At 41.3% G+C, this 12904-nt stretch overlaps 1 protein-coding gene across 1 annotated transcript; it reads left to right on the plus strand.

Moving 5' to 3' along the window:
- The first annotated feature begins 338 nt into the window (after positions 1-338).
- On the plus strand, positions 339-11371 carry Dbr1 (debranching RNA lariats 1). Its single transcript, XM_050139591.1, has 8 exons — positions 339-684; positions 1170-1294; positions 2845-2925; positions 4464-4549; positions 6349-6573; positions 9194-9274; positions 9478-9623; positions 10493-11371. Exons 1-8 carry the CDS (start codon positions 488-490, stop codon positions 11178-11180), a joined length of 1629 nt encoding a protein of 542 aa, XP_049995548.1. The 5' UTR covers positions 339-487; the 3' UTR covers positions 11181-11371.
- The last annotated feature ends 1533 nt before the right edge of the window (positions 11372-12904 follow it).

A 12904-nucleotide genomic window follows, 5' to 3' on the forward strand; every position in this document is an offset into this window, starting at 1 on the left:
TTCCCCTTAGCAATAATAATAACAATAATTTTAGAAATTCCAAGGGGGTATAGTTTTAAAATAATCATTAAGTTTCGAAGTTGCATTTAAAAATTTTTAATGTCATCACGGAAAAAAAAATCTTTTTTACTTTCTAATTTATTTTTAAGGTGATTATCCTTGCTGGTAGAATTTTTGGAGAGTTTTATGTCCTTTTCTAGTTTTAAACTATCAAACTCATCAGATGGGACTCAAAGATCTCCAGAAGCCAGACAAGCCTAAGTAAGACAAGGGTAAAGTTTCTCTTCTGTGCCGGCCCGGGTCGTTCGCGCCCCCTCTCTCGCGAGACTTGAAAACAGGAAGTTACGTAACGACTCCGAACTCGCCGCGGCTGTGTTAAAGTTGGCGGGAGCCGTCCCGGTGGGACCTGTCCGGTGTTCTCGGCCATCGGGTCCGGGCTGCTGGTGGTCGAGGGCGTCGCGGTGGAGTTCCGCGGCCTGTCGGCACGATGCGGGTGGCTGTGGCCGGCTGCTGTCATGGCGAACTGGACAAGATCTACGAGACCCTGGCCCTGGCGGAGCGGCGCGGCCCGGGACCGGTGGATGTCCTTCTGTGCTGCGGCGACTTCCAAGCGGTGCGCAATGAGGCCGACCTGCGCTGCATGGCGGTGCCGCCCAAGTACCGCCACATGCAGACCTTCTACAGGTAAGGGGCGCGCGGCTGGGCCTCGGAGTCCTCGGCGCGCAGCCGAGACGGCCAGCAGGAGCGGCCTCGCGTGAGCTTCCTCCTGCCGCTGACCCCCGTGCCTGGAGGACCTGGCACTTAGGAAATGTCCCTGTCCTCCTTTCCGTAGACACCTTCTTCCCAGAGATCGGGGAGACGCCAGCAGTTTTAGGTACCCACTTTGTAATTGCTATAACTCTAGGATTAGTTAATTTAATGATCCAGTTTTTACTGGACTTGCTTAGTTCTAGACGCTCGGAATAGTCCGCCGTGCACTTCCAAAGTTGTTGACCTTAATGGGTGTAGACTGGGGTGAGCTCAAGATTTCATTCATTCATAAGGTCAGGGATGGGTGGATACTGGGGGCCGTTTGACGGTTTTTGAGCTCAGCCTTTTCCGTCAGACGCTCTTTTGCTTTTTCTGCTGCGGCTAATTTGACTCCTGACGGCTTTACCCTTATGTTGTAGATATTACTCTGGAGAGAAAAAGGCCCCAGTTCTCACAATCTTCATCGGAGGAAACCATGAAGCCTCAAACCATTTGCAAGAGTTACCCTATGGTGGCTGGGTAGCCCCAAATATTTACTATTTAGGTATGTGTTTCAGTACACTTTTTTGTCTTGTCGGAATTTGTACCGATTGGGCAACGTCTAGAAGACATGGTGTTGGGGGATGCCATTAACTTATATAATCATGAGAATTGTGTTAAAATATTCAATAGCCAGTCATGAACATATATCCATCTTTCTTCTAATGGTTTAAATAATAGTATGATTACGAAAGTTTTGCTATTTGCAGTGTTTTTTTCTTATTGAATCAGATTTTATAATGGAAAATATTCAACATTCACAAAAATACCCGGTAGTATAGTAAATTATACCACTTGTTAACTTTGGCAGCTATTACTCTGTTATACCTTATACCCCTGTATTTAGATATTCAGTATAGTTTAAACTTTTCCTGTGGGAGAGGACTGGAATATCTTATAGCAAATCCTACCCACTAGATTATTTTATTTGTAGATTTTTTTTCTTTTTTGGTTTTTAGAGACAGGGTTTCTCTGTAGCTTTGGAGCCTGTCTTGGAACTCGCTTTGTAGACAGGTTGGCCTCAAACTCACAGAGATCTGCCTGTCTCTGCCTCTGGGGTGCCGGGATTAAAGGCATGTGCCATTCATTTGTATATCTTGAAGTGTGTGATTTTTGAGTGATTTAAAAAAAAAACACATGCAGTACCATTTTATACCTAACAAAGTAAGTTATTCTAACCTCTAGTGGGTTCTCTTTTCTTTCTTTTTTTCCATGTAGTTTTTCTGTTGTAGAAAATGCAAGACTGTCTTGTAGCATCTATTGCATTCTGGATTTAGCTGAATGGATTCCTTATGATATCATTTGTAATGTGCCTTTTATTCTCTACATTTTCCATCCTTAAAGTTTGCAACCCTTTCACCTCTTTACTTAAACGAAGGTGGTTTCTAGAGTAATTTTCAGGCTTTTCCAGTGATGAAATCATAACTTTGGGAGTTTTGTTTCTCTATTTCATTACTGATTTATCATCTTCCAACAACCTCAGTATTATGAAAAGATGAAGTTGGTCCAGGCATGCTGGCACATGCTTTTAATCCCAGCACTCTGGAGGCAGAAGCAAGGCAGATCTCTAGGAGTTTGAGGCCAGCCTGTGAATTCCAGGCAATCCAAAGCTACATAGAGAGGCCTGAAAACAAAAAGAAAAGGTGAATTTTTAGAGGAGTCAAAAGTGAAATGTAGAAACTGCATGTTCTTTATACATCATACCTGTTGACTTGATTCCTACTGTGTAATTCTCCACCAGGGGACATTTTTCTCCTCTCTGCAATTCCTGCCACTTACTGCATGTTCAGCTAGGTACCATGTGCTTCTATTTGGTTTTAACATCCTACCTCATTCATCCTTTTAGAATCCACTGAGTCTCTTGGCTGATTGACTTCAGACTTTCTCTGCCTTGTGTATCATCAGCATATTAATGCTGTATGAAGAGTAACCTTATTATGGCAAATATTTTCAAATAATTTGAGGACTATATGGAATTCCAGGCTTCTAAATGGTTTATTCTCCTAGTAGATTCCTTTGGCCTATAACATTTTACAGAATTGCATAATTTTTCAGGTTTGGCTGGTGTAGTAAAATACCGAGGTGTAAGGATTGGTGGGATCTCCGGCATCTTCAAATCTCATGACTATCGAAAAGGTATTGTTTTGAGTGAACAACTTTTATATATTAGAGCTTGAAATGAATAAAATAAATAAGCAAAATTTATAGTTTGACTTGTCAGGTTTCTTATATAAATGATACTATTCTTAATTTTGTAGTTCAGTATTTTATGCACTGGAAATTGTAGATACTATATAGCGTATCCTTATGTTCATGATCTAGTTTTATCAATTTGCCAATTTTAATTTTAATTTTTAAGAAATACGACAGTATAGATCCAACTGAAGTTCACTGTTGACCTATCAATGCTGCTCTTCTTTCCCTCTTCCAGTAGACAGGGAATTGCTATTCCGAGTGGGTGTTTAGCATTCACTTGATGGTTTCATGTCACTGCTGAATATGCAGGAGTTTTAATGTGTTTTACACTGTGTACATATAGCTTATTGCTTGCATTTTTTTTCCTTGCTTCCTGGTTTAATGTGTTTTATCATTATTAATTAATTAATTAATTAGATTTTTGTTGTAGGAATTTAGCAGTCCCTGTATCTGGGGTAGACATTAGGGTAAACAGCTGCTTTTTAGAGGTGCTTTAATCTTGAAGAACACTTGTAGAAAACAATGATTGTTTTGCTGAAGGGTCATTGCAGCATCCCATGACTTTGGTCACAAGATGCCTTGAGTGTGCCTGAGGCTCTTGTATTATTGTGTATTGCAAATGATACATAATAAAGGACTGGAGTAATGGGGGCATGTGATACTCCCCTTCAGTAAGACATATACATTAGATTAGGGACCTTGGTATGAGCAAATGCTTTGTTTAACAATCAATAAACACACCTTTGTATGGTTGTTTGGGGTTCAGTTCATCAGAGAGGCTGGATCTTCCTGCTGCCACATAGGCCCTAAAATTCATCTTGGAGTGAGTGCCTTCTTTCTTGAACTAACCCATGCTACAAGGTTCATTCCAATAAAATTTATTTTACTTCCCAACCACAGTTTCCCCTCCCTCCATTCATCCCGTTTCTCCCACCGTCTACTCCTCTGTTTCTGTTCAGAAAGGGGAAGGCCTCCCATGAATGTCCACAAAGCATCTCAAGTTGAAGTAGGACTAAACTTCTCCCTTTTAAAACTGGAAGAGGCAACCTAGTATGGGGAATGGGTTCCCAAAAGCCAGCTCAAGCATTAGGGACAGGTTCTGATCCCACTGCTAAGAGTCCCACAGGTAGATCAAGCTACACAACTGTCGCGTATATGTAGAGGGCCTAGGTTGGTTCAGGTTTAGCATGTTTTTGAAATCCATGTCTTGTTATCTATAATCTGTTTATTTGTTAATAGTTTCAATGTAGTCACCACTATACCTAACTGATTTTTAGAGTAGTGACTTAGAATCACAAATTTTATGAATTAAATGTACATGTTTAATGTAACTGTTAATTGCAAGTCTTGTTTCCTTATCCCATCTGTTCTCCATGGACTACAAAGATGGGCTCTTTGTTACTGTCCTTGGGAGTAGAGATTTGGGACCATTTGGGAAAGACAAAATGGTAATGCAGTTTATTTCCCTCCAATTTAAGGTCATTTTGAGTGCCCCCCTTATAACTCATCTACCATAAGGAGTATATATCATGTGCGAAATATAGAGGTCTACAAACTGAAACAGGTATGTGAAAAGTACAGAACAGTAGACTTGAAATAAATTTAGTTTTGTACCAAAATGTGTTTGATATAATGGCTTGTAACATTTGAGAATAGCAATTCAGTATTTCTAAAATTCAGAGTTTGAATAGTGTTTAGGAGATTCATAGGTGAACAAATTTTTATTTTCAATGGTTATGAGTTTATTTAATAAGCAGTTATAAAACATTTAAATTATGGTTCCATATATTATACTTAGGTTAAGGATAAAACACATATGCTGAAATAAAGTAATATTTTCAAATACATATTCTCACCCAGTGTGATGGTACACACCTACTCCCATCATTCAGCAGCTGAGTGAGGCAAGAAGATTATGAAGTTGAGGTTAGCCTGGGCTACACAGTAGAATCTTAGAAGAGAAAAAGACAGAGAAAACAACTTACATTATGAAATTTTAGTATAAGATAAAATAAATAATAGTGTTAAATAAAAAAACAACCAATGGGAAAGATGATAGCGGACATGAGAAATTGTAAAGATGGTGTCAATGTACTGACTTAACTGACGAATGGGGGAGCTGAGTGTTTGAGAGCCCAACTCCTGGGGTGATCCTGGGCTGAGTGGTTCACACACGGTATTTCATATAATTCCGTTCAAGTTTGGTGAGGGAGCTCTCACTCTGCCTTCCCTAATTAAGAAAACCAAGTCAAGGTTATAGCCAGACAAGAAGCCTGCCCAGGACTCCCTGGTAGTTTACAGCAGAGCCTGTCTCAGTGGTCCTGTCCTGCGCCATCGCTAGAGCTGCGGTGCGCAGTATGCTCACACACCTTTCCTGCGATCTGTGTGTGCTCTCCTTCTGGGTGCCTTTCCCTTCATCAGTCTAAAACCCAACTGAATGCTACTTTGCCACCACCATTTCTCTAGTGTGGCGTCATCCCCCTTCTTCAGTTCTCATCATCCATTCAGCGACTATTGTATCTGACCTACATTCCATATTATCTTAAATAGTAATTTTTCAATTTAGTTTCCCAAGTACATGTTTCATATTACTTGATAGTGCCGAAGAGTAAGTAAAGTGTAGAATATATTTTGTGTTTTCCCTGTAAGCAACTCTAGATATTAATTTATTTAGCAAAGGGAGACTTTTTAGTTGGTAGTATGTGGATACATTAGGAAAACAATTGGTCTAGGAGACCGAAGACTGACCAAGCAAGCGCTCTGCCACCTATATACATTCCTGTTAAGGTTTTTGGGTTTACTGTATTAATTGCATTAGAAATCTTACTAAATCTGTTTTCTCTAGATCTTCAAAATTATAATTTTGTTCTTGTTGTTTTTTTTGAGGCAAGGTTTCTCTGTGTAACAGCCTTGGCTGTCCTGGAACTAGCTCTTGTAGACCAGGCTAACCTCGAACTCACATTCGCCTGTCTCTGCCTCCCGCTTGCCAGGATTAAAGGCGTGCGCCACCACTGCCCGGCTTAAAATTATGATTTGTCTACCAGGGAAAAGGAGCCATAGTTATTAGATATTTTAGAAATCTGGCACGGCAGGCCCCAGCTGATTGGCAGACTAATGAAAGTGTCTCTGTTGCCCTGCCTTTGCTACAGGAATTATAACAATTTCTGAGGCACAGGGAAAGCTGCTTCTCTTTGTCTAGGTAATGAGGAGCTTAGTGTTTTTATTTCCTTAAAGTGTCCTAAGGATGAATTAACGCAGAGAGCTAGATTACCCGTCTACGAGAGCGGGGGCATGGTGTGTAGAAAGGAAGGGATTGATTGTTTTTGGTTAGTCTCTTTAAGAATTTTCTTTCTGTTCTTCAAGTTGAAGCAGCCTGTAGATATATTCTTATCTCATGACTGGCCAAGAAGTATATATCATTATGGAAATAAGAAGCAGCTTCTTAAGACCAAATCTTTTTTTCGCCAAGAAGTGGAAAACAACACTCTAGGGAGTCCTGCTGCCTCAGAGCTGTTGGAGCACCTAAAGCCTGCATACTGGTTTTCTGCACATCTTCATGTGAAATTTGCAGCCTTGATGCGGCATCAGGTAGGACAGAAAACATCGGTCCTTATATTTAATAAACACTTACTGAACATTCATGAAGTGGGCACCATGGGCAGAGTGTTAAAGCCAGAGACTGAAATACAACTCGCCCCTCAGGAGTTACTCAGTACTCAGCGTGGACAAGAAATGAACAAGCAATTACAGAGCAGGGAAAGTGTGCTGGAAAGGGCTGAGGTGACTGAGGGCACCCGAGGCAGACTGCAGGGGTCAGATTGGCCCACTGATGGAGTTTCCAAAGGACTGCATGTCTGAGCTGAATCCAGAGGTATCAGGAGGAAATAGTGTGAGTGTTTTAATAGAGAGACCAACATGTTTGCAGATTTAAAGTCTGAGAGCGCAGTGCACTCGGTACCAGCTCCTGTCTCTCAGGTGTAGAGACAGATACTGCCTGAGCAGAATCAGAGTTGCTTTCTGGGCAGAACTTGGGCACCTGCTTCTTCTAGAGTAAGTCCACATCAGAAAGGGCTTTAGCAATGTTTTCAGATAAAACTAGGTTTGAGAAACATTATACTTCCAACATAGAGAAGGGTTTGGTCCAGTAGCTTTGGGAAACACTGCATATCACAGCATTCACAGAGAGATGGTTCTCACTGGCCATTAGACGTGACTCTGAGGAAGTCTCCAGAGGCTTGCAGAAATCTCCAGCTGTTAACCTGGATTTTCTGGCTGGTTTCCCTGTGGAGTACATCATGAGAACACGAGAGTTTGGGTGTTAGCTAGAAGGTGATGGGAAAGGTGGAGACTGATGGAGCCAGGTGGTTGTTCTAAAGACTAATTGGCAGGTTTGTGAGCGGAATGGAGTGATGTCAACAGAGACAGGAAGCTGCTTAGCAAAGGAGGAGAGTCTAGCTAAGGCAAAGCGCACAGAGAATGAAACGGAGGCTGGAGAGATTTTAGAGGCAGAATAGTAAGGCTTTGGTGAGAAGGTAGGGGTACAGGATGGCTACTAGAGGGGTTTTTGGAGGATGGGGGTTAGGACACCATTTAGAAAATGCAAAGTTAGCGTTGGGAGAGTTTTTGGTCTTCTGTAGAATTCCCAGGGTCTTTAGTGCATTAATGAGCACTTTCTAGAGAATGATGTGTAGTGCTTCCCAAACTACTTTCCTACTTTAACAGCTTGCCTGAGATGGTTTGTGTCTGAAAACACTCCCAAAGCACTTTCTGCTGTGGTCTTACTCCAGGAGGGCAGAAGTTACACCTTCACTTTGTCTGTGGCCACTCAGTGACCACACTTGCTTGACGTCCAAGCATACCTGTAGACACAGCTCACTTTTCCACAGCTCGCTTTCTTTTACTTAAAAGACTGCAGGGGATGGGACAGCCGGGAGTCTTGTTATGTGGACCAGGCTGGCTTTGAACACAGATCTGGCTGCCTCTGCCTTCTGAATGTTGGGATTAGAGACTTGTGTCACCATGCCCAGCTGACTCTTGAGTTTTGGGGGGGGGGGGGGGCGGGGAGTGGGGGTTGAGACAGGGTCTCTGTGTAGTCTTGGCTGTCCTAGAACTCACTTTGTAGACCAGACTGGCCTTGAACTCACAGAGATCTGCCTGCCTTTTCCTCCCAAGTGCCGGGATTAAAGGCATGCGCCACTGCCTGGCTCACAGAACAGTCTCACAACATGTCCATCTTGCCCCAGACTCCTTTGTGTCTATATTGGTATCAGCTTTGAATCCTTAATTGGAGATGATAACTGATTTGGATCAGGTCTTTTCTGAATAATTCATATAAAAAGAATCATAAAGTACAAGTTTTTAGCAACTGGTTTCTTTCATTTGTTTGTTTTTGTGAATCATTCTGTAACACACGTATTTGACATCGTCGTCAGTGTTTGTTTTGAGTTTTGGAGGAAACGGCAGCTAATAGTGCTTTGTACTCCATTGTCCAAGTGGATATAGACCTTTTCCTTTTTTTTTTTCTGTCTTTTCTTGTTTCCTCCTCCTTCCTCTTCCTCCTCCTTTTCCTCCTCCTCCTCCTCCTCTTCTTCTTTCCTCTTCTCCTCTCTTTCTTTCTTTCTTTCTTTCTTTCTTTCTTTCTTTCTTTCTTTCTTTCTTTCTTTCTTATTTATTTGGTAATCATCCTTTTGGCACAGAATTGGGAGCATGTGTTTGGGTGGAAGCGTCACCCCAGCCCCTGGCACCCATACCCAAAGAGTCTGAAATGTTTGGGTAAAAGTTCCATCCCAAACTCCCTCCCCTAGGAGTTGCCTCAGTCCAGACTCCACCTGCAAGAAAGCCTGCAAAAAACGGTGACTCCTCTTCAGAGATGCTCAAGATCACTCCCACAGGGTATTTAAACCTCAACCCAAAGAACAAATACATGTTTTTTTTTTTTTGGTTTTTTTTTTTTTTTTGTCTTCCTTCCCCATCTCCATCCCTGGGGGCTGGAATGCCACCCTAGAGCGCTAGTATCTTGGAGCGTTGAAAAACCTAGGCTTTTCCTAATTTGGTTTGTTTTGGTCTGATTTGGATTATTGCATCTGCGGAGAGGTTTATCAGGCCACAAAAACTTTTCAGCATGTAAAAATGTTGTTTCTGCTCTATTTGGTGTATGGATTACTTGTGATGCTTTTAACATTCTTACGTCATGGTTTGTCTCTTCTAGGCCACAGATAAAGAACAAGCAGGCAAAGAAACCAAGTTTTTAGCCTTGGACAAATGCTTACCACACAGAGACTTTCTTCAGGTAATAAGAAAATAGTAATTTTATAAGTTTTACTCTTCCATTGATTTAAAAAAAAACTTTTTACTTCAGAATTTATTTGTGCTATTTATAATTTATGTTTTCTGAGAGTTCTGAGAGTTGTTTGTTATCATTTTAAATTAACTAGATTTAAAATTGTTGCACTGTTAAACAAATTACCTAAAATATCTGATTTCGTCCTATAGGTGTTAGAAATAGAACATGATCCCAGTGCTCCTGAGTACTTAGAGTATGATATTGAATGGCTTACTGTTCTCAGGGCCACTGATGACCTGATTAATGTGACCGGGAACCTATGGAATATGCCTGAAAACAATGGTCTGCATACAAGGTAATTCTGCTCACTTTAGAACTTGCCTTCTGCACTGTGTACAATTTTGTCTCTGATCTGTGTTGTATTCTGGTCCCTGAAGAGTTTGCTTTTGTCTGCAGAAAGAGGGGGTGAGGTGACAGTGGTTTTGGGGAGATGAGCATTTGGCAAACCTAGCAAGTTCTTGCTTGATGACCATTTGTGAGGTTAAGTAGTTGCTTATTGTCTCTAATTTGGGCCTGGCTGGGGGTACTTAGGACCACCTCCCCCCTTCACCCGGCCTCAGCAGGCACTGGCCATGGGACCCCAACTTTGTACTCAAGGTTGACTGATATTGGAAAAGGCTACAAGTTTTTGTCCATGGCTGGCAAAAGAACAGGTCTGTTAAGCATCAACCCAAGTGAGTGTATGAGTGTATGAGCATGTTTCAGACAATAGCATGGTAAAGGTTTGGTTCACACACACACACACACACACTTGTTTGGAGGGATGAGTAAAATTTTTCCTCAGAGTTGTTATTTCTAAAGATTCTTTGCTAAGTTAATTATAATTTTACCATGTGAGTTTTTTAATTTTTAATTTTTATTTTATATATATAGGTAACCACCCTGCATGAATGTCTGTGTACCATGTGGGTGTCTGGCACCTATGGAGGCCAGAAGAGGGGGTCAGATCCCTTGAAATGAGTTAGAAATAGCTATGAGCTGCCATGTAGATGCTGGGAATTGAACCCAGATTCTCTGGGAGAGTAACCAGTGTTTTTAACCACTGAGCCCTCTCTGGAGCTCTCGTATAGAATTTTTAGTTTCTTTTTTAATTTTTATAATTGGAGTCAATTTTACTGTTTGGAGGTTATAACATATACAAACTAATTGCTCTAATTGTTACAGGTGGGATTATAGTGCAACTGAAGAAGCTATGAAGGAAGTAATGGGAAAATTGAACCATGACCCCAAAGTTCCCTGTAACTTCAGTATGACAGCAGCTTGTTATGATCCTAGTAAGCCACAGTCGCAAGTGCAGCTGGTTCACAGGATCAATCCGCAGACTACTGAATTTTGTGCCCAGCTTGGCATCACAGACATTAATGTCATGCTTCAGAAGGACAAGGAAGAGCAGCATCTGTGTGGAGAATGTGAAGAGCAGGGTGACGTGGGGACCGATGAGTCTGAAGAAGACCGGAGTGAGTACAGCACAGACACATCTGCTCTTTCCTCCTTCAATCCGGATGAAATACTGCTGGATGAGGAGGAGGAGGAGGAAGAGGGTCCTGGTGGTGACGTGACCACACCCTCTGTAGAACCTTCATCCCATCAAGCTTCTGACCTCTCCACGAGCTTTTCTGACGTCAGGAACTTGCCGAGCTCCATGTTTGTGTCTTCTGATGATGCATCCCATTCTCCGACTGGTGGGAAGGGAAATCCTGGTGATACTGCGCAGTCGGAGGAAGAAGAGTCCTTGACTGACTTTCCACTGAAGAGGCTGAGTAATGAACATGAGCCTGAGCAAAGGAAGAAAATCAAGAGGCGGAATCAAGCCATCTATGCTGCCGTAGACGATGCTGATAATGATGAATAAGACAGGGACTTGCCTTAGTGCTGTATGTAGTATGTGATTTCAACACCCTTATTTTTAGGGTTGAATTTTTGATAAATTACTGGGCTTTGTAATAATGAAGTGATGGAATTTTGATTATATATAACTTTGTTTTTAGGATTATGTTTGTATGTTTCAGATATAAACTTATTAAAATTTCATATGAAATTTGATGACCATGTTTTAAAGACATTCACTTCCACTTTGTTGGAACTTAACTACATTTGAACTCTAGAAACACTGTTCTCTAGGAAGGGACTGTGAAGATAAACGAAAACAGGAAGCTTGTAAATGTTTTGATGCATAAAGTGCCACCTAATTGCTGAAATTAATATCCTGTTGACTTTTGCATATTATATTTTAGCCTAAATTTTTATGTAACCGTGGTAGCTATATTCAAGTTACCCTGGCAGAGTGCAGTTTAGCATTAGTTACCAACAGGATTATCTAGATGCCCTCTCTCTTGCTGCATGATAGACTGACAGGGGTAAAGTGTTGTCAAGGGTCTATGTGGAACATACACCGCTCTCGTCTCTAGTTGCAATAGATGGACTGCCTGAGGCCATTGCCTCTGGGCTTGGGAACAGACTCCTGGATCCAAGGGTCTCATTCTCATCCCACTGCAGTCCAAACCCAGGGAAATCCTCAAGTGGCCGGCTCCCATCCTGGCATTTGACATTGCCATAAGCTTTGGGACTTTGAAGCTTTTGTGCTTGTTTTCTTCCATTTATTCATTTAAAAAATTATTTTCTTGTTTACAATAGGTATTTGAAACTGAATTTACCCCAGTAGTTTGAATTCCACAAATTCAAATCATAGTTTTCTCCAAAAAAGTCTTTTTAACAAGAAAAAGAACGTGTGTACGCCTAAGGCAATTTGGAGTGTTAAACTATCACAAATATTTTTTTCCTTTCTCTCTCTGTCTCTGTCTCTCTCTCTCTCTCTGTTTCTGTTCTGTCTCTCTGTCTCTCTGTCTCTCTCTCTCTCAACTATATAACAGTTTTGGCTGTCCTGGAACTAGTTTTGTAGACCAGGCTGGCCTTGCACTCAGAGGTTCACCTGCCTTTGCCTCTTGAGTGCTGGGATTAAAGGCATGTGCTACCATGGCCCAACTCTGAAATTTCTTAAAGCAGAAAACAGTTACATATGAGACAAAATGCCAAAATTAATAGATATTAATTCTAAAAAGCAAACAAAAAATGTTCTAATTTTGCCCAGTCAAGAAAGTATGCAAATAGAGATTGTGCAGATCTCAAAGGTAAACCTCATTTATGAAGTGAATTCCAGATCAGTCAGGCTATGTAAAGAGACACTGACATGAGGCTGAAGAGATGGCTCAGAGGTTAAGAGCATTGTCTACTCTTCCTAAGGTCCTGAGTTCAATTCCCAACAACACACATTGTGGCTCACAGCCATCTGGTGCCCTCTTGTGGCCTTCAGGCATACATGCAGACAAAATACTGAGAATAAATAGACTGCCACAGAAAAATTTCTTTGAAAGCATACAAATACAAAGAAAGATGCAGAAATACTTTTCTTATAACATTGTTTAAGCTTGGTTGAATGTATGGTTAGAATTGCTTAGGAACATAGGATTTATTGATGTTGCTTGTTGAAATGTAGTAAATATGAAAGTTATCAGAAATGGTTCCCATAAAGTACCTGGTGGCTTTATAACCCAAATGACAGTTCGTGCTGCCTGTCAC

This window comes from Alexandromys fortis, unplaced genomic scaffold (genome assembly GCF_014885135.2).
Source record: "Alexandromys fortis isolate MF-2015 unplaced genomic scaffold, M_Fortis_MF-2015_v1.1 scaffold_36, whole genome shotgun sequence".
Classification (NCBI taxonomy): domain Eukaryota; kingdom Metazoa; phylum Chordata; class Mammalia; order Rodentia; family Cricetidae; genus Alexandromys; species Alexandromys fortis.

Coding starts and splice junctions, on each gene's coding strand:
- Dbr1 (XM_050139591.1), top strand. CDS start 488: ATGCGGGTGGCTGTGGCCGGCTGCTGTCATGGCGAACTGGACAAGATC. Junction 685..1,169: donor CACATGCAGACCTTCTACAG/GTAAGGGGCGCG, acceptor CTTATGTTGTAG/ATATTACTCTGGAGAGAAAA. Junction 2,926..4,463: donor ATCTCATGACTATCGAAAAG/GTATTGTTTTGA, acceptor CTCCAATTTAAG/GTCATTTTGAGTGCCCCCCT.